Source organism: Camelina sativa, chromosome 9, assembly GCF_030686135.1.
Source record: "Camelina sativa cultivar CO46 ecotype springtype chromosome 9, ASM3068613v1".
In the NCBI taxonomy this organism is placed as follows: domain Eukaryota; kingdom Viridiplantae; phylum Streptophyta; class Magnoliopsida; order Brassicales; family Brassicaceae; genus Camelina; species Camelina sativa.
This window is the reverse complement of record NC_141888.1, coordinates 6,634,707-6,656,581: the sequence shown is the minus strand read 5'-3', so window position 1 is coordinate 6,656,581 and position 21,875 is coordinate 6,634,707. Positions and strand designations below refer to the sequence as shown.

The following is a 21,875-nucleotide window of genomic DNA, read 5'->3' as shown; positions in this document are numbered from 1 at the left end:
AAACAAGACCGAGTGTCGAGCTGTTAGTGCCAAATGTCCTCCAAACGTCTGTGTCCGCTTGTCATTATCGTATTCATTATCAAGGGTATTCCACTTCTTTTTGCAAGCTGTCTGTTAGTCAAGCGCAAAGCTGCCATAATTGTTGATCCCAGAAAATCTTTTTTTCCTTCCAAAACACTCCTCGAATTGGTTACAGTAATCATTTATTGTCCATGTATAACGAAGATTACATAACTCTCCCACAAGATTCACCGCATCTGCTCGTCCAAACCTACTTTTTGCATATTCGTTTAAACTCGGTCCATCCAAGCATATGTTTAATTAGCCTCTGCAGGTTGTTGTTCCAATGATATGCTTATCCCGTCAGCACGAACGTGGCCTGATGTACCCTTAGCATCGTCATTGAAAACTCTTTGATCATCAAAGTAGTCATCACACTTTTGTAACCACTCAACAACATTATTAGTACCATCATATGGTGGAAACTCCATCTCTGAAGGTGGTGTTGTGTTGATGAGAGCTTTGTTGCTTTCTCCCTCTTTCTGTTCATACCCTCTCTCCTAACCTTTTCCATCCGGTAAGCCATATTCGCCCATTGAATAGTGTAGATATCCTTCTTCAGGTAGTGTTCCAATCTTCCTAATTGGCCAATCACCTCCTCTGTCTCTCTCCTGTGACCACGTTCGTTTCTTAGTGAGCGGATTGGCCAAGGTCCGCCTGTGTATGCTATTTTTATTTCCATGTGTCCCATGGTTTTGTTTTCTGCCAACAAGCGTTCATGACTGGTGTTGGCGGAGAATCGCACATCTCCACTTTCTAATAACCTCCCTGCAGTTTGCTTTCCCTTTTTTTTGCAGCCGATTCTATACCTTCACTTTGTGTTACGGATGCTTGTAAGGTATGATCTGCTACAATACTCTCCTTTAGTAACATATGTTCCCTTTGAAACTTCTCTTCTCTTTCCTTGAAGTGTTTACGATCCTCTGCTTGTGCGGCAATGAGTGTATCTAGTACTGTTGCAGCAGAAACCATCGTGGCATGTTGTATCTCTGTAGTTGCTTTGAGATTTTCCATAGTCGAACACAAAGGATTCAATATTCTCTTGATCTCTTGGATTTGACATGGGCCCACCTTTCTTACGGTCGGTTTGTTACGTCTGGGAAGCTTTAAAGACTTGTTTACCGTCCCTACAATTTACCACATGATATTCTCTATGTTTTGTCCTCACTCGCACAGTTCCGACAATCACTTCCTAGAAGGTCACCCATCCTAAAACTATTCCAGCTCAAGCACGCTTAACTCTAGAGTTCTCTCATGACCCTTGACCGAAAAGATAAGTGAACTTTGGTGACATAGGTGGTCAAATCAATTCTTTTAAATCTTTCCACAAACCGGAGTGTCACACTTCATGTCCTCAAACATCTTTAAAATCTGCGCAAATTGTGTGTTGTTGTCTTCTCCCATCGAATCGATTGGCTCTGATACCAAATTGTTATGAGCCTTAGCTCTAGTTGTCACACCTGTTGCTTAAACTTAAGAACAAGAGATTAAGAGCAAATTTCCCTTTAACCCAAATATCTCTTTGAGAATTTGGTTAATTGTTGAAAGTTTAAAATTCTCATTAGTATAAGAGAGTTTTTATATTGAACCTTACAAACCGACCTATCTCTCCTATTAAAAGGAAATTGTATAAAACCTTAAATCTAATTTAAAAAGGAATAAAACCATTTTATTATATAATTCTAATAAACTATCAAAACCCAATAATCGTATCAAAGTACTATTGGGATAAGCTTTTAGTTCATAGAGTTTACAAGCTAAAATTTTTTATCACAAGCACAATTAGCAACACCACTTTCTTACCAGACTTCACATCATTGTTAAATGGCTTACATAACTCTCCCACAAGATTCACCGCATCTGCTCGTCCAAACCTACTTTTTGCATATTCGTTTAAACTCGGTCCATCCAAGCATATGTTTAATTAGCCTCTGCAGGTTGTTGTTCCAATGATATGCTTATCCCGTCAGCACGAACGTGGCCTGATGTACCCTTCGCATCGTCATTGAAAACTCTTTGATCATCAAAGTACTCATCACACTTTTGTAACCACTCAACAACATTATTAGTACCATCATATGGTGGAAACTCCATCTCTGAAGGTGGTGTTGTGTCGATGAGAGCTTTGTTGCTTTCTCCCTCTTTCTGTTCATACCCTCTCTCCTAACCTTTTCCATCCGGTAAGCCATATTCGCCCATTGAATAGTGTAGATATCCTTCTTCAGGTAGTGTTCCAATCTTCCTAATTGGCCAATCACCTCCTCTGTCTCTCTCCTGTGACCACGTTCGTTTCTTAGTGAGCGGATTGGCCAAGGTCCGCCTGTGTATGCTATTTTTATTTCCATGTGTCCCATGGTTTTGTTTTCTGCCAACAAGCGTTCATGACTGGTGTTGGCGGAGAATCGCACATCTCCACTTTCTAATAACCTCCCTACAGTTTGCTTTCCCTTTTTTTTGCAGCCGATTCTATACCTTCACTTTGTGTTACGGATGCTTGTAAGGTATGATCTGCTACAATACTCTCCTTTAGTAACATATGTTCCCTTTGAAACTTCTCTTCTCTTTCCTTGAAGTGTTTACGATCCTCTGCTTGTGCGGCAATAAGTGTATCTAGTACTGTTGCAGCAGAAACCATCGTGGCATGTTGTATCTCTGTAGTTGCTTTGAGATTTTCCATAGTCGAACACAAAGGATTCAATATTCTCTTGATCTCTTAGATTTGACATGGGCCCACCTTTCTTACGGTCGGTTTGTTACGTCTGGGAAGCTTTAAAGACTTGTTTACCGTCCCTACAATTTACCACATGATATTTCTCTATGTTTTGTCCTCACTCGCACAGTTCCGACAATCACTTCCTAGAAGGTCACCCATCCTAAAACTATTCCAGCTCAAGCACGCTTAACTCTAGAGTTCTCTCATGACCCTTGACCGAAAAGATAAGTGAACTTTGGTGACATAGGTGGTCAAATCAATTCTTTTAAATCTTTCCACAAACCGGAGTGTCACACTTCATGTCCTCAAACATCTTTAAAATCTGCGCAAATTGTGTGTTGTTGTCTTCTCCCATCGAATCGATTGGCTCTGATACCAAATTGTTATGAGCCTTAGCTCTAGTTGTCACACCTGTTGCTTAAACTTAAGAACAAGAGATTAAGAGCAAATTTCCCTTCAACCCAAATCTCTCTTTGAGAATTTGGTTAATTGTTGAAAGTTTAAAATTCTCATTAGTATAAGAGAGTTTTTATATTGAACCTTACAAACCGACCTATCTCTCCTATTAAAAGGAAATTGTATAAAACCTTAAATCTAATTTAAAAAGGAATAAAACCATTTAATTATATAATTCTAATAAACTATCAAACCCCAATAATCGTATCAAAGTACTATTGGGATAAGCTTTTAGTTCATAGAGTTTACAAGCTAAAATTTTTTATCACAAGCACAATTAGCAACACCACTTTCTCACCAGACTTCACATCATTGTTAAATGGCTTTACAAAATAAAATTTGTGATAACAAAATAAAGAAGAAACAAAAAACTGAGAAAAACAAACTAGAAGAGGGTGAGAAAGTGAGTCTATCAGGCCACTATGGCTATCAGTACGATGAATTACTTTTACAATCATCGCAACCAACCCCAATTCAGATCCAACTTGTCTTCTACAAACCAAAATATATGGAAAAATGTAACGGAAGGCTCAGAGTATTGCATAATATGCTCAAAGAAGAGGCTATCAAACTCTTCTCATACAAGAGGTGTCAGAAAATAAGCATTTATCATCCTCGCCACATAACCAAAATAATAAGTGTTCTAAAGGTGTTCTAAGTGAGAAGCAAAACACAACAAAGAAGAGATATGAGATGAATTTGGCCTCTAAAGAGAAATTGCAGTAAAGATTTCAACATCACTTTCGAGTAGGCCTAAGATTAATATCCGTTATCCGTGGATATTCGTATTCGTGTCCGGTATCCGCTCCAAAAAATGGATACAGATACGGATAGTGAAATGGCGTATTATAAATATTAGATTTTTTTGCTTTAAATGTATTTTTTTGTCAACTGGATATATATTGATAGATATGAAGTATTGCATATGATGACTTGAGAAAAGTCAAAGCCTATTTACCCAAAAAAATTTCTGATCACTAAACTAACTAGGCCAAATAAAAACCCACTAAACCCATCCATGGACTTTACAAAAGAATGACACTCCATTGAATTCATAAGAATGAAATACAGAGAAATCTACTCTCTCATTGCAGAACAAACTTATTAACCAGAACGGATGGCCACCAGCAACATAAGAATGAAGCCTACCTTCATCTGTCACACTCTTTGCAATGAGATTAGCTCCTTTATTAGCTGATCCTAGTTCATTCACCAAAATCCATTCCAACATCAAGGATAATTCTGATAAAATCTGCCTGGAATGATACCTGAAAGATGGCTAAGCTTTTGGTCGATTCAATGCCCCCACCAGCGTTGTATCCTCCGTTGCAAAAACCACTTTGTTCACTTTGTGACTGATTATACTTTCAATAGCTACAAAATGCAGATCAGTTGAGCTTCTTGCTTGGAATTCATATTTCCGAAAGCTCTTCTACTGTGCAACACCACCTTCCCTATGGAGTCTCTTAACACCCATAACCCTCCTGCTAACAATTTCCTTTTAGACCAGGATGTACGAATGTTACATTTGAGCCAGCCAACCGGAGGAGGTTGCCACAAATCAATATTTTCAAGAGCCGGTTCTAAAAATTGTTGATTGTGCTCTTCTTCCAATATGTCTGTAGCCGGCTTTAAATACATTTAATAAATTATAAAAAGTGATACCATTAAAACAGTATTAGAAAAGTGATTTAGTAAAATGTTTGTAGGTCGATGTGGACATACTATTTACTCATGCAGATTTCATAAGATGTTTTTCTCGAGTTAAGAATCTTTAAATCTCTGCCTAGCATAGCCGGGTTGAACCATTAAACCAATATAAAAACTATTAATTTATTTTCTATATTATATATGTAACCATAATTTGGAATTAATTAATTTAAAATTATATCCATATTTATTTTATGAACTACAAAACATTATATATATATATATATATATATGCCTATGAAGTTCTGGCCAAGGTACATATTAACACATTCTTACTTTTCCAACAACTAATAATTGATAAAAAAAAAAATCCAAACAAAAATGTTTAATTTGTTAATGCCAAATAAAAATCCATTAAAAATGCCAAACAAAAATGCCAAATAAAAACACATTAATCTACCATATATCTATATATTATTCTACAAAACAAAACAAAAATCCAATATTTATTATCTGATAACAAATGTAAAAAATAAACACATTTTTAAGTAATAATTAAACTATATAAAACATAGGAAAACAAAATTATTGTTTCGTTTATAGCATAGGTCCAGATAAAATGATTAATTAATACACAATATTGAATAATTGGAAATGTAGAAACCAAATAAAATAAAAATAATTATTCAAAATAAAATAACGACAAATTTCTCTCGCGGTACAAACCTAGTTATAAACTTATAACTAGAGAAAACCATGTTTGACCCACAAACGACATTGACCCCGACTCCAATACCTAATAAACATTCCTTGTTCCAAAGAAATGACAATCACGACTTGTTCAAAATACGGTGAATCCAAAAATAAACCAAACTGGGACAGCGATGTAATAATTCGCAAAGGTTTCAAAGTCAACGTCCAGAGTCAATACATTTTGGAGTCTATCAATCCTCCGTATAGGTTCTTGATCTTTCTCCCCACGACACTAATGGATTCTTCCTTTTTACTAACCATTGTTGTTGCTGCAATAGGCTTCCTCGTGCTTTATGGAAAATTCATATTCTATCAAGATAACAAAGATCTTGATTTGTCTTCTCCGTTAAGTCTTTCATTACCTCCATCTTCTTTGTCTCGCAACTGGATCCATGATGTTTTTCCGAGCTTCCATGGAGAAGATGTCCGCAAAGAATTTCTAAGTCACGTTCAAAAGGGTTTTGAAAGAAAAGGAATAAGGCAATTCAATGACTATGAGATGGAGAGAGGAGAATGTAAGGAATATTTCCTTTTCCCTATTATGTGGTCTTATAGTCATCAGTTTTCTATGGAATAATGTTATTCTTAATATATTTGGTAACCAATTAAATTGGTAACAAAGGAGTTTTTCCTAATCAATCTCTACTTTGATGGACGGTTGAGATTAAATCTTAAGGAAACCCTAAAGAGGAATTAGGTCCTCTCTCCGCCTATAAATATATGCCTTTAGTCCATCATAAAGGCATCCCAAATAAATCTCAGAGAGACAACACATAAGAAAATAAGTTCATAGGCAAGGGAAGAGAAACCTAATCACCTAACTAGAAGATCAGGATATCAGGAAGCTGTTCATCAAGGAATCTCTACTACAACGAACGGAGGAGGTACTCCGCTAACCCTCCTTTATAATTCTGTCATGTGATTAATCATGTTGCTTAAAGATCTTAGGGTTCATGTAAATTACACTTACATGTGGTAGCAGAGCATGGTTATTAGCATATGGTTAATTCATTAAGTATGATAGAATTATAGATCTGAAAATTTTCGTGCATAATTCGGATTTTAGTATGATAAACTTATAGATATGAATATATAAATCTATGTTTGAAAATTCGTGCATAATTCGGGTTTCTCGAAAGTCCGTGCAAAATCCGGGCGTACATAACTCGGGTTTGTGAATTAAATTTTTCTCAGATTAGAGTTTGTGCATAATTCGGGTATATGCGAATGAAATTTTTCGCAGATAAAAGTTTGTGCATAATTCGGATATACGCGAATGAAAATTTTGCAGATAAAATTTTGTACATAATTCGGGTCTCTGTAAATTAATTTTCTTACAGATAAATGTTTATACACAAACTGGACATCTCTAAATTAAGATGTTACCAGAGAAGATAGTCCATAATGAAATTTGTGTGTGCAAAACCCGAGTGTTTGTGAATTAAGATATATCACAAACATATATATGTGCATGATTAGGGTGTGCAAAATTCGTATGTATGTGAATTGTTTTTGCATATGAAAGTTCAAATAGAATTCTTCTGTGCATAAATCGTGCAGTATCATTCTATGATAATTCGTACATAATTATTTTGTGCATAATTCGTGCAAAATTATTATGTGCATAATAAATTTTTGCAAAAACGATTTGAACATAATCCGTGCAGAAATCTGGTTTCTATAAAAGTGTATAGTTAAGGTTTGGATATCACCACAGTGACCTTACCTTATAATGATTTACACATAGAAACTATTTTGTTGATATATCTTTGATAATTAGTTACCCACAGGTAGATTATAAACTTTAGATATAATCAATGAATAATGAGGTTTTGTATTTGTGTAGATTAAGGATATCCACAGATAACTTATCTAATTAATCCAATACATTACTCAATAACGTTTTGTGAATATCATGATTTTATTGAGATTATGTTGTTATCCCACAGAAACATCATAATTTCTTTTCATGTTTATTCAATATTTAAATTTTGTGTTGATTATGTTTTAAAACCTAATAAAACTTGTTGTATCTCTAAAATTAGAGCAGTTTTTCTGGATCTTTCAATCCTTTATGAACCAATTTCCCATAATGTAATGGAAAAGTTGAGTTCATTTTAAGAATATTGATATGGATTTAGTAACTCATTACGAGAAACTAAATTTTATAACGAAATCTAGTATTGAGGATGAAAAGTTTCTCCATAAAAGAAATAAAAACAACTTAAGTATAATGTTAATAATTATGATAACTTTTAGCAATATTAAATGTTTATTTCAATAGTTGTTTAAACTATGGATAAACTAAAAGTTATAGAAGAACAATTTGAGACTGCAAACAATCCCTTGTTGGGAAAACTTATGGCAAATCTCATAATTATGAAATATAATGGTATAAATTTATATGCATGATATTTGCATTGCAATGACTAACCTTTAGATAAGTTGGATAATTTAGGAATTAGTGTGGATGATTAAATTTGTCCAAATTATCCTAAATATACCACCTCCTCATTATAGACCATTCCATATTTATTTCAACATCATTAATGAAACTTAGATGTTAAATGAATTGGTTAACAATTGGTACTAGAAGAGGTCATGCTTGATTATGAAGGTATTAAAGTTACCATTATATTGATGGAGCTGTACCTTAAGTTGGGAAAGACATTAAGTCATGAAAGAGCACCACCCAAAAACTATTGACCATGATCCAATTAATAAGAAGATTCTGGGAAAGAAAGATACTTATGCAGAACCTTGCAGAAAGTTATACACTTTCATAAAGAATACCTTTAAAGAAAAGATTGTTTGAAAAGAAAGCTAATCACATAGATTTCGTAAGGATTTTCAAACCTAATGTTGCTTATGCTTCTTCTTAAATTTTAGTGGATTGATAATCGGTGCAATTATACATGTCTCAAGTGCTATGCAGAAATTTCTTATGACTAAGACAATCAACTTAAGTGAAACTACTTATAATGGAAACAGAGACAATATGCTAGTTGAAAATATTGGCAATTTTGTCTCATTATGAATACTGGATTTTATCTGAATTTATTCAGATATTTCATATATTTTCTATTATTCAGTTTCAGTAAGTAAACTTGATTGGCTTATTGAGATAGTTGTTTCATATATTTCAGAACTCTATTCGAGTTGGTTATGGAAAATTAGTTGATGGTCTTTAGGTTTGACTGATCAACGTTATGATTATGAAACACATCTCATCCTGCATGACAATAATGAAATTAAAAGCAAAACATGTTCTAAAGACTCATATTTCTTGTGGCATAAAAGGTTGGAACATATTTCCAGCAAATGAATTAAAAGATTGGTAAAAGATGAAGTCATTCTGAATCTTGATTTTACCAACTATAAAGAGTATATAGATTGCATTAAGGGTAAGCAAACTAAACACACTAAGAAAGAAGTCACAAGAAGTACACAGCTTATTCAAATCATACATACATATATTTGTGGACCTTTTGATGTTCCTTCTTTTAGAGGTAAAAAATATTTCATTACCTTTATTGATGATGATTCACGTTATTGTTATCTCTATCTATTTGCATGGAAAAGTCTCAATATGTGGATGCTGTACAAGTATTCATTACTGATGTAGAGAGGCAATTAGATAGAATAGTGAAAATCATAATGTTAGATAGAGGTGAATTTTTGGTAGATATAATGAAACAGAACAACATTCTGTAACTTTTGCCAAAATTCTCTAAAATTTAGGAATTGTTACTCTGTACACAACGTCTGGTTCTCCATGGCAGAACGGTGTAGCTGAAAGGCATAATTGTACTTATATGGGAATGGTTATATCCATGATGAGTCAGGGTTACTTATCTATATCCTTGTGGATGGACGCATTATGTACTGCAGTCTATGTCTTGAACATAGTTTCTAGCAAAGCAGTTCAAAATACTCATTTTGAACTATAAAAGGCTGGAAATCTAGTCTTAAGCAAGAATTTATAATCCACATGAAAAGAAATTGGATTTCAGAACGATCAGTGGTCACTTTATTGGTTATCCTGAGAAGTCCAAAGGATATAAATTTTATTGTCCAACCCATATTATAAGAATAATGGAAACCGATAATACTAGATTCTATAAGAATGGCGAGATTAGTGGGAGTGATAAAGTTCAAGATGTGTTCATTCAGAAATTTAGGATCGGGTTAAATTTATTTGCCCTTATTTCTGAATATTACTGGAAATCATCCACTCCATGAAGAAAACATCGCTAATGATGATAATAAAGCACAAGAGGAACAAGCATTAAGTAGATATATCTTTACGAGGATATCTGCTATTTCCGATGACTATGTGCTTTATAAAGTAGAATCTGGAGAATTGAATATTAATTAAAAACCCGGTTTCTTATTCACAAACCATTAAAGATGTTAATTCTAATAAATGGATTGATGTCATGAAGGATAAAATAAACTCTTTGGCTGAAAATGAAGTCTTTGATGTCGCTCAATTGGGGGAAGGACACAAAACAGTCGGTAGTAAGTGGATCTTTAAGACCAAAACCGACTGTTAATAGCAAAATTGAACGATATAAAGTTAGACTTATAGCAAAAGGTTTTAATCATAAAGAAGGTGTCAATTATAATGAGACCTTTTCCCTGTGTCAAGGAAAGATTCTCTTAGAATTTTCATGGCATTAATTAGTAGCTCAATATGACATGAGTTACAACAGATGGCTGTTAAAATTGGTTTTTAATGGAGACTTATCAGAGAAAGTCTATGAAAGTCAACCTGAAAGTTTCATAACCGAAACTTGTGAATGCATGGTCTGCAAACTAAAGAATTCACTTATGAACTTATCTTGAGTCAATGGTATCTAAAGTTTGATGAAACCATTACATAATTCGGTTTCAAAGAAAACATTTTATTTTACCAAATATGTACCTCAAGATCAGTGGGAGTAAGTTCATATATATGGTATTGTATGACATCTTATTGTCTAAAGTGATCTTAAGTCCATTATTGAGACTAAGAGCTAGCCATTCGAGAACTTTTATACGAAAGTTATCAATGAGATTTCCTATGTGATGGAAATAAACTTATCCATGATAGATCACTTGGAATTAAGATTTTCTCAAAAAACTTATATTGATAAAGTTCTTGAGAGAGTTAGCAAGATGATGTGTTCTTCTAATATTGTTATTTGTAAACAAATGTTTTGAGATACCTAAAGGAAACAAGTGAATACATGTTCACAAATAGAAAATCAACACATCCACAGATGGTTGAAGTTTCTAACTCAATATTTGGTGGATATTTTGATTTAAGATACTACAATTCCGGCTATGTGTATCTCATTAATAGAGGTGTCATATTATGTAAAAGCCTGCAGTTGAAGTTTCTTTATAAATCTACTTTAGAGGGTGAGTATGTGACATATAATGAGGTTTATATTAAGAAAGTATAATTACGTAAATGTCTTTGAGTTTGAGACCACTTGAGTATTGTTAACAAGTGTTTAACTCTTTATGTGACAATCAAAGATGTAATTTCTTTTATACAAGTATGACATGATATATGAAGGATCCAAGTATATGGACATTAAGGTTATATATGTCATTAAATTAAAGCAATATGTCAAAAGAGAAATGTATGTTAATTAATATATAGGCAATGAAGTTAAAGTTGCAGACTTAATTATGAAAGGGTTACCTCTAATGACTTTTAACATGCATGCTAAAAGTATAAGTCTTGAGGAAAGTTCCTAATTATGTTGTCTGCTTGATTGGCCTATATTTTGACATTTAATTGAGCTCTCTTATGACTTTTACATCTTTTATATTCTGTTCCAATGTGCACAAACATTATTTGTTGTTGGATCTATGATAACAGAATAAGTCTTTATTTAAAGACATTAAAAGGACCATTATGATAACTCCTACTTATGTTATGGTTTAGCTAAGAAGGTAGTCAATGTAGTAGTACGTGGAAGGGATCATGTTGTTGAATGATATGCAACCGCCATGACTCCCATTGATTACTTGATTAGTCAAGACACTTATGATGACCAAATGAAAGAAATTAAATTATAACATATTATGCCGGCCTTATGATTCCTAAAAGAAAACATTAATGGATTTACTAACGACCAAGTGGGAGACTGTAAGGAATATTTCCTTTTCCCTATTATGTGGTCTTATAGTCATCAGTTTTCTATGGACTAATGTTATTCTTAATATATTTGGTAACCAATTAAATTGGTAACAAAGGAGTTTTTCCTAATCAATCTCTACTTTGATGGACGGTTGAGATTAAATCTTAAGGAAACCCTAAAGAGGAATTAGGTCCTCTCTCCGCCTATAAATATATGCCTTTAGTCCATCATAAAGGCATCCCAAATAAATCTCAGAGAGACAACACATAAGAAAATAAGTTCATAGGCAAGGGGAGAGAAACCTAATCACCTAACTAGAAGATCAGGATATCAGGAAGCTGTTCATCAAGGAATCTCTACTACAACGAACGGAGGAGGTACTCCGCTAACCCTCCTTTATAATTCTGTCATGTGATTAATCATGTTGCTTAAAGATCTTAGGGTTCATGTAAATTACACTTACAGAGAATCCATCTCGTTTCAACTTACAAGAGCGATTAGAGGATCTAAAATCGCGGTCGTCTTGTTCTCGAGAAACTACGCTTCTTCAAAATGGTGTCTTGATGAATTGGTTGAGATTATGAAATGCAGGCGAGAGTTAGGTCAAATAGTGATAGCCATTTTTTACAAAGTGGATCCTTCTGATGTACGTAACCAAACCGGAGATTTTGGGAATGTTTTTAGAAGAACTTGTGGCGGTAAAACAAAGGAGGAAATTAGGAGGTGGAGAACAGCTTTGGCAGAAGTAGCCACAATTGCTGGTTACCACTCAAGCAACTGGTTAGTCTTTTTCTTCAGTTTAAGGGCATACATATTTTCTAAGAAAAATCAATATGTGGATTCTATGAGGAATCATGAGCACCCCCAACTAAATCCTAATTGGGAATGAGTGGACTGACCAATGTTTCTTATAAACTATTGTTGGTCCTTTAATTATGATCCTAATTATACTTTCCTAATTTAAATGATTCTTTGGTTTATATATTCCGGACTGATTGTTTTGTTTTCTGCCTCAGTTAGATCGACTTGTTCGGGTTTACTTAGCTCTAGTACAATGTGAGGAAGCATGCATGACTATAAATTGGTTTACCCAATTCATAATGAATAAAGTGGTCAATGGCTCTTATATACCCTCAGAAAACTATCTAAATCATTATCACGAGATATCAAACTTTTTCAACATTTACGTTGAGATTATATACATTCTTATTAACTATAAGATGGTATTATTCTTGGTTAATGCGACACTGTTCCTACAAAAATTTCTAACATCTTGTAGCTTAATTGTAAACAGTATTAAGGCAAAGAAAAGCACTTTTTGCATGTCAAACGTAACATGTTATTTTTGACCGTTGCTTGATGCGCTGCATGCATTTGATATATCCAGGAATACTGAAGCAGCCATGATCGAGAATATAGCCACTGATGTTTCAAGAAAACTGACTCTTTCCATGAGATCAATTGGTGTCAACGACTTAGTTGGGATGAGAGCTCATATGGAAAAGACGAGTCAGTTGTTAAGCCTAGATTTGGATGAAGTGAGGATAATAGGGATTTGGGGTCTTCCCGGGATTGGTAAAAGCACAATTACAAGATTTCTGTTTGACCAACTCTCTAACGAATTCCAGGTGAGTGTCTATGTCAAGAATATCAAACCGCTTTATACAAGACCCAATGCGGAGTTTATATCTCTACTAACAGATCAGAATGATAGCGAAGTTTTTTTAATCTAGAAGCTGAACGAGAGAGGTTGAAACTCAAGAAAGTGCTTGTGGTTATTGATAGCATTGATAGGTTTGGTAGACTTGGATGATATACTGAAGGAAACTCAGTGGTTTGGTCCTGGAAGCAGGGTTATCCTCGCAGTGCAAGATAGAAAACTTTTGGACGAACATAGGATCAGTTATAGTTATAGAGTGGCTCTTTGCCTTCAGATCATGAAGCTCTGCAAATATTTTGTATGGCTACTTTTAGCCAAAAGTTTCCTAAAGATGGTTTTGAGGATCTTGCAAAGAAAGTTTTGAATATTGCCGGTAAACTTCCTTTGAGACTAAAAGATTATGGGTTCCTACTTCCGAGGAATGACCAAGGAGGAGTGGATTGATAATATTGATCCATTTTGAAAATGAAGTCAAATCACTTAACAAAAAGTGTGCTAGTAGCCTAGTTACTTTAATATTTTTTTGTTTCTTGAAATTATTTGGAGAAATTTGATGTAGACTTTTATTTACGAAGATGATATATACAGACATCGTTGCATTATTGCTAGTTTTGTTACATTTTTTTTTCACAGCAGAAAATGCAACTCCGAAATCAATAAACTTACGTGCGAGAGAAGAAGATAGAAATCTCGTGTTACAGCGGTTTCTACTTTCTAGAAAAGAATCAAACAGTATTGGTTGACTTTAGAGAAGACTATTTGTATGACTTTGCTTAGTTTATGAAATGTTACAGTACAACGACATTGGAAATAATGAGACCGAAAGATTTGATTTCTTTGATCAGCACAAAAAAAAAAAGGTTTAAGCAAATGCATGATGATTATGGTGGATAAGAATCCCAAAAGAAATAAAAGAACAAGTGTCATGAAAGAGGAGAACATTTCAGATAAAATTAAAACAACAGCACACTTTCCATAATCGAATTTGACTATGCCATATAGTAGTTATCAGTGACTATGCCAACCGCACACCAAATAACTTGTTTCAACATTGACCAAACAGTGAGGTCCTACTCTAAGACCTCTACCATACATTCATCAAAACTAAAAAGTAGATGTTCCAACAAGAATAACACCTTCTCAGGCTCTATATGGTCCGCCAAGTCTACCAATCCCATCATTGTAAATAGCTAATTTGATTGAGCTGGTGGAGGGAGCACCGTATTTGTTATACATTCAAAGATTTACTTGCTACAGTATAGGAACATCCTTCCTCACCAGAAAAAATAACTGTGAAAATGGATTTACAAAACAAAAAGAGGGCGGGCGCTCATATTCTATGGGTGTAATGTGAGTCTATCAGGCCATTATGGCTATCAGTACGAGGAATTACTTTTACAATCATCGCAACCAACCCCCAATTCAGAACCAACTTGTCTTCTACAAAACAAAACGTATCAAAGAAAATCAAAGAACATGTAACGGACGGCTCAGAGTATTGCATAATGTGCTCAAAGAAGAGGCTATCAAACTCTTCTCATACAAGAGGTGTCAGAAATTTAAGCATTAATCATCCTCGCCATAACCATTACTATCAAAAAAAAACAAACAAAAAAAACACAAGATTTGTTACAACCAGTCTATCAAATGGGCATTGACAAATGAAATTGAAACCATACTCTAGCAACAAACCAAAACAAACAGAGCTAAATTATTCCACAGCATACCAGAGACCATAACATTCCACTGCCAACAGATTCCTAACCAAATAACCAAAGTGAAAAAGAAAAAAAAAAAACAATTTTGATGAAAAGGGTTGTTGAGTGCTCATATTCTATGGGTGTAATGTGAGTCTATCAAGCCAATGGCTTTCAGTACGAGGAATTACTTTTACAATCACTGCACTCAACAACCCAATTCAGATCCAATAAAACAAAAAAAAAAAAACAAAAAAAAAAAATAAAGAAGACAGATTTGGTGGGAAGGCTCAGAGTATTGCATAATATGCTCAAAGAAGAGGCTATCAAACTCTTCTCATACAAGAGGTGTCAGAAATTTAAGCATTGATCATCCTCGCCATATACCAACCAAACACTAACTAATGTAAAAAAAACATTCACAGAGACCCTAAAACTAATCAGCAAGAGCAAAAACAAAGAAGCGGCGGAGAGAGATGCACAAGAATTAGGGTTTTAGTTTTAGGTCAGTGGTGATGTTGAAAAAGACGAACCTTGTACGGTATTTATAAATAGAAAAATAATGGGCTTATTCAATAAAGGCCCATTAAAGTACTACTAAGTAACCCTCGGAGTCGTTTAGCGGTTCACTACTTAGGTTAAATTCTTAACTACTCCGCCGGCAAAAAAAAAAAAAAAAAATCAGATATTTTAGAGAGAGACTCAGATCAGAGGCCCATTGGGCCTAGAAAATAACCAAATGATTTTAAGGGAATGGAAATTTTCACTTTTTCTCTCCATTTGTTCTTTGCATATGCAAAATAGTCTCAGGGTTTTGGAACTTTCTGTCTCCTAGTAAAAGCTAAAAAAGTCTTCTTCAATCAAAACTAATTTAAGACGAACGAACAATAATCATCTTGCTTACCTTGTCAAGCAAGTTTCTTGATTCGTCTTGAAGCTTCATCTTCACTTCTTCTGTAATCATTCCCTCTGATTGATCCAGCAATGATCTTATCTCTTCAAGCTTCTCTTTCAAACACTCGATTTCCGTTACGCCCTTTGTTGTTTCGGTTTCCGTCTTCTCATTAGTGGTTTCAGGCGATGATAAAGCAGAAGATGAATACTTGAGCTTGAACGTAACGGTGGAAGTAGCAGCAAATGGGTATTTCTCTTTTGTCTTGAAAAAAGCTTCTTCTCCATCAGATACATTCAAGAATGCAATGACTGCGGTTGAGTTATTGTCCAAGATACAGCTTCTCTCCATGTCCAAAGGACCAAACTTTTTATATGTTTTGATCAAATCATCTTTTGAAGGCAGACTAGAGCCAAGATCAGTCTTAATAAATAGCTCAACACCTGAAACTTGCTTCTCATTCGGTTCATCTCTCGTTTGCTCTTTCTCATCCATTACTTCAGGCTGATTCTCTCCATCTGAAAGGTTCCTCTCGTGAATGGCCCCTTTATGATATGTAAAGCTTCGATACATGGACACAAACTCTCTCACCATGTCACATGAGCTAGTATAGTCTTCTGGATATTTTGTACTGAGAGCCACTCCTCGAATTAGATCCAGCATTTCCTCTGCCGTATCTCCCAATTTCACAATATCAACGGCTTTTTCAGGCGTCACTCGCTCTGCTGATTCTAAATTGCTCTTCCTCGCTCTGCAACTAAAGTCTGTCATGTATTCAGGCGAAAGATACTTGCTTTTCTTCCTCTGTCTTTTACCTGTCTGCAGTAAAGTCTCGCCATTGTCATTGTTCCTTTCAACACTTGACGAAACATCAATCTTGAGCCTTTTGCTGAGTGAAGCCAATGGAGTTACTAAATTAACATCAATTTCGATACCTGAACCATCATCTTTCCTCTCACTCTCTTCTAGATGGTTTGAGTCATTTGACTCTACTCTTTTCACAATCTCCTCATCATCATTACTATCATTAACAACACCCTTTTGGCTCTTTCTCTTCCTCGACGACAAACTCTTCCCATTACTAAGTTCTTCCTCAGCGTTTTCAACCTTCGAAACTTCACTCAGTCTTCTCCACCGCCGGGTAGTCGAGCCAGTGGTTGCTACATCACCACATTTCCTATTTTTCCTAACAAACCCTGAACACTTTCTCAATGGTCTCAGCTGGAAAGACTCATCCTCCTCTTTGTCTTCAAGTCCTATGATATATTGATGTTCATCATACTTAGCTAAATCAAATCTTCCTTTACACCGATAAAACGCTGATATTTTCCTCTTCAAAACCTCAAACTCTAACAAATCACTATAACTAACCGTCTTCGCAAGGCCTTTCACATCATCAAGAACAACACCATGATTTTCAAGAACCAAAGAGGATACAATCTCTCTTCTAACATCAGGCACAACAACACCATCCTTAACTCCAGAATTCACAGCTACAGAACTAACCAGAGCTGCCGCCTCATCATCACAAACCAAAAACTGCTCAACATGTTCACCAATCTCCCTCACAGCTTCTTCCACAGCACTGATAAACCCTCTAGAACCACTCATCTTCGAAAACTCATTGAAATTCTCAAGAAACGGTTTCAACTCCAATGGATTACACCAAGCAAAGCTCCCATCTCCAAAATAAGCCACAAGTAATCTACCCTTTTGCATTGTCTTCAAAGCCAAGTCTGAAGCATGTGAAGAATCATAAATCTGACCTGGCCACCATCGTTGACCATTGACTCCTTCTCCCCACACAAAATCTCCCACATGGAACCCGTTTTCTAATACCTCTATTTCTTCAAAATTATCTCTCAAAGATGAAACCTCACTCATCACATTATCTTCGATTCGTTCAGAGTCGTCGTCGTCGTCGTTAACATCCTCCATCTTAACATCATCTTCCTCCTTCAATTGCTTATCAGAATCACCACCTCGTTCTTTGTTTTCAGAAACCCTAGAACCAGCCGTTAGCATATTCCCCATCGAACCAGAAGATTATCTTCTCTATTCTCTAGACATTCAGACAACAACAATGATTAGCAAAACCCCAAACATAAAACCTACGAGTACCAGACCAATTGAAAAGAAGGGTTTTTTAATATCTTCACGAGAAAAACACGTTAAAGTTTACACCTTTTCGAAGAAAAGAATTAAGAAAAAACAAAATCACCTGAGAAGAAGAAGCAGCGAATCTAGAAACAACACCGTCTTCCTCGTTTCCTGCGGCGTAAAGTTTTCGTTTTTTTTTTTTTTTTGGTCCTCTCAAGAATAATAAAGGTTTAGACTTTTGTGTGATTAATTAAGGCTTTTGATTTGATTATGTACTTTTTTCTGATAATCATCTAATATTCGTTTTCGACATTCGTTTATCATACGTTTAATAACATGTCAAACTCATGTTTTATAACATCATCAAGTCATCTCTCTTAATTTGTTTTTCTCGATCCGATTTTTGCGATTAGATTTTGGGATTAAAAGATCAAATTTTCATGCCAAAACCATATTCCTCACAAACTCTGTTCTGTGACGTCTGTCTTATTTTGAGCTAGGCATTTCAACAAACACGTTATGTGCATCAAAACGAATAACTTGTGAAAAACTTATACCGTTAATGGGAAACCAAATTGATTCAAAGTACAACAATTCCAAAAGCAAACTATACTAAACAACAACAAAATGACTCATAAACTCCGAAAAAATCACATTTTTATCGATTTTTAAAAATCCTTAAACCTTAAGCAATGGAGACTTTAGCACCAGCTTCTTCAAGAGTCTTCTTAGCTTCTTCAGCTTCATCCTTAGTCGCTCCTTCTTTAAACTTCTTGGGCAACCCTTCGATAAGCTCCTTAGCTTCCTTCAACGCCAAACTAGTCAAAGCCCTCACAGCTTTAATCACTGCGATACGCGAGCTACTAGGAACCTCGTTGATAATCACATCGAACTCGGTTTGCTCCTCCACTACAGCCGCCGCACCACCGTCGGCCGGAGCTGCAACAGCCGCTGCAGCAGGGGCTAAGGAGAGTGGAGAGACGCCGAACTTGTCCTGAAGGTAATCGACGAGAATGCGAGCTTCTTCGAGGGTTAAGGATGAGATTTCGGATCCGATCTTCTCGATTTTCTCCGGAGCTTCGACGGCGGCGATGGGACGGAGGTTGATTGCACGGTGGGTTGAAGCACCTCCAAGGCGAAATGGGAACTCGATTGCGGTGGTTTTGGAAGGGAAGTGATGGGTGGAAGCGGAAGTGAGATGAGATGAGGAACGGATTGAGCTTGCGATTGAGAGAGTCGTCGACGCCATTGTTTCGCTCTTCTTCTTCTTCCTCTGAGTCTTTTGGGATTTGTTTTGTGTGTCTCGGCTCTCTGTGAGTGTGTTTGTAAGAAGATGAGGATAAAAAACAAAAGGATAAGGGATATTATGGTCATTTAATGTAATGCGTACGTTTTTGCTTATCATGTGCGTGAATACGATTGAGAAGTTAAAAAAAAAAACAACAGGAGCGTTCCGAGAATCGAACTCGGGACCTCTCGCACCCAAAGCGAGAATCATACCACTAGACCAAACGCCCTTGTTGTTTGAAATGATACTTATGTTTACTTTTACTATAGTCATAACATTATGTAAAACCTAGGCAAAACCAGTTACGAGAAGCCACATTGATTAAAATCAATACAATAAAAACAATAAAAACACAATGTTTCTTTGAACTTGACACATCCATCAGCTTCTGTATTGAAGCAGAGACTGACACATCATTTAAAATGAATACCCAATAAGATTAAAACAATGAATACATATCAGATTTTTTTGTCCTACGTGGACAGAACCAAAAAGAGGAATGGTCGATTTCTTTCCCTTCTTCCTCGTCGTTTACCCGATGGTCCGACTGTGCGTTTAATCCATCGATGAATTATTTCTTCTTCTTTGTTGCCGTTTATACCATGTCCCAACTGTGCTTGTGCGTTTAATCAATCAATGGTCTGTATCTTTTTTTTTCTCGCCGTCTATATAATGGTCTTCGTGATTGGTTGGAATTAGGGGTTTATTCGATTTGATTGATCTGATTACGACTCTAGGGTTGGGCGATGAAGGATGCATCTTCACATATCTGATTACAACTCTAGGGTTGGGCGATGAAGGATGCATCTTCACATATCACATGAGAAGCATTATGAATTCGAGGAGTAATGAGTTTATGAATTCGAGGAGTAATGAGTTTATTAATTCGATTTAAGTTGCAGCTCATCTGATCAGCTCTTACAGATCTATCTTCCACCGCCACCGCTTCCTCCGCTAAAATGGTTCGTATATTTATTTTACCGCTAAGCTTGTTCGATCAAGGGTAAGCAGATAGTTAATTTAAGTAATTTTGTTTTGTTGAGTTTGATCCTTTGTACGACTATCTCAAGAATTTGAGTGCCGGTTCGACTAAAATTGTCGTAACAAGTAAGAATCATGCATTTGAAAAGTGTGGCCTGTTGATTGTTGAGCTTACTATGTTACGTCTACTATGCAGCTTTCGATGAAATCCCCTTCTTATCCATAAGGCACACTATTACAAATCTGATTTGAAATCAATATGTGAGATAGTGCATGCAACAAAGAAGTTCAACATGATTTTACAACATCAAAATTGGTCTTTCATTCCAACATACGTGAGAAAGAGATAGTTTATATTAATAATAGTTTACAATATTGTTAATCGTTCTTTATATTGTGCAATCCAAGTTGCTCTCTTTATTTACTTTTGTTAATGTGTATGTGGATAGGTAATGTGTGTAGACTGTAGAACATAATTTGTATTGGATTTTCTGTATAATCTGAGTATGCACAATTCAACGAACTGAGTGTTCTCTGTTTTGTGTGTCAATTACCCATTTGTTGAGTTAAATCTTGTAATCATCTTTTTTGCTTGTTCTTTGCAGCGAGCAAGAAAAATATATCACCAAATCTGTGGTCAACAAGGTATTACTCAATTTCTGATGATGAATCTTTGTTTCTTATTGTTCTATATTTTAAGGTTGATTACTTTTTTACATTGATTTGTGCATATGTGAAAGAGGACACTCGGAGAGTTTTCATTTCCAAGGGAGAGCATGATGGTAAGGATGAAACTAAATTTCAGGATCCCTTGATCAAGAAGAGAGTAGAAGAGGAATGAGAGCTTAGATATTTGATTGTATGATCTAAGCTCAGTTTTTCAATCTTTGTATTATTTTCAAGTGAGGAGATGATTGGTGAAATGTTTGCTCTGTTTATGTTCCGGGGAAATTTTCATGTTTCAGTTTGACCTCTTGTTACTTCCTCATGATCTGAAGTTTGATGCATTTGGTGTTTTAACAAGTCATTGTTGTAGTTGGGTGATAGTGTTTTTTCTGGATTATCTTTTGTAGGTAATTCACATGGACATGAATGACTACTATGATGGAGAATCAACATCGCTTTTTCTCAGTCAGGTTCTTCTTTATAGATTTTTTTAAAGGTTTGTGGTAGTTTAAGGGTTTTCCCTGTTAGTTTAAGCTATGTATTTGAAATTTGAAATTACTATGAATGTTGGTTAAGAGTAGAGTAACGATTTTAACTGAAAGATTCAACAAAACCCTCCAACTTTATGATCAAATTCAATACACTTCTGATCACAAATCACTTTGGCTCTCACAAAGCTTTTGTTTTTCCATTCCCGTAGACCGTAGAATCTGAGAAGAGGACGCAAGCCTCCCAACAGCGATAAAGAAGGCACGCAGAGACGATTGTTAACAGAATCTTCATTGGAGTTAGGTTCAGGGAGCAGGAGGAGCAAAGACAAGG

At 35.4% G+C, this 21,875-nt stretch overlaps 1 protein-coding gene, 5 non-coding genes and 3 pseudogenes across 7 annotated transcripts; 1 reads left to right on the top strand and 8 right to left on the bottom strand.

The window, feature by feature from the left end:
* Positions 1-3,623: 3,623 nt before the first annotated feature.
* LOC147937823 (small nucleolar RNA snoR8a) lies at positions 3,624-3,696 on the bottom strand (annotated as a pseudogene).
* Positions 3,697-3,756: 60 nt separating this feature from the next.
* On the bottom strand, positions 3,757-3,849 carry LOC147937822 (small nucleolar RNA snoR1). Its single transcript, XR_015567711.1, has one exon. It is a non-coding gene; the product is annotated as a small nucleolar RNA snoR1 (small nucleolar RNA).
* A 2,003-nt stretch (positions 3,850-5,852) lies between these two features.
* LOC109126371 (putative disease resistance protein RPP1) lies at positions 5,853-13,892 on the top strand (annotated as a pseudogene).
* Positions 13,893-14,754: 862 nt separating this feature from the next.
* Positions 14,755-14,843, bottom strand: LOC147937821 (small nucleolar RNA snoR8a). Its single transcript, XR_015567726.1, has one exon. It is a non-coding gene; the product is annotated as a small nucleolar RNA snoR8a (small nucleolar RNA).
* Positions 14,844-14,916: 73 nt separating this feature from the next.
* Positions 14,917-15,010, bottom strand: LOC147937820 (small nucleolar RNA snoR1). The gene has a single exon (XR_015567710.1). It is a non-coding gene; the product is annotated as a small nucleolar RNA snoR1 (small nucleolar RNA).
* A 240-nt stretch (positions 15,011-15,250) lies between these two features.
* LOC147937819 (small nucleolar RNA snoR8a) lies at positions 15,251-15,338 on the bottom strand. The gene has a single exon (XR_015567725.1). It is a non-coding gene; the product is annotated as a small nucleolar RNA snoR8a (small nucleolar RNA).
* A 75-nt stretch (positions 15,339-15,413) lies between these two features.
* On the bottom strand, positions 15,414-15,507 carry LOC147937818 (small nucleolar RNA snoR1). Its single transcript, XR_015567709.1, has one exon. It is a non-coding gene; the product is annotated as a small nucleolar RNA snoR1 (small nucleolar RNA).
* A 362-nt stretch (positions 15,508-15,869) lies between these two features.
* LOC104710628 (PWWP domain-containing protein 6 pseudogene) lies at positions 15,870-18,474 on the bottom strand (annotated as a pseudogene). Its single transcript, XR_015566853.1, has 2 exons — positions 18,240-18,474; positions 15,870-18,080 (listed from the first exon to the last, which is right to left on the bottom strand). The product of XR_015566853.1 is annotated as a PWWP domain-containing protein 6 pseudogene (transcript).
* Positions 18,475-18,658: 184 nt separating this feature from the next.
* LOC104710627 (large ribosomal subunit protein bL12cx) lies at positions 18,659-19,607 on the bottom strand. Its single transcript, XM_010427261.3, has one exon. The coding sequence runs from the start codon at positions 19,521-19,523 to the stop codon at positions 18,804-18,806; it is 720 nt and encodes a 239-aa protein (XP_010425563.2). The 5' UTR covers positions 19,524-19,607; the 3' UTR covers positions 18,659-18,803.
* Positions 19,608-21,875: the final 2,268 nt, after the last annotated feature.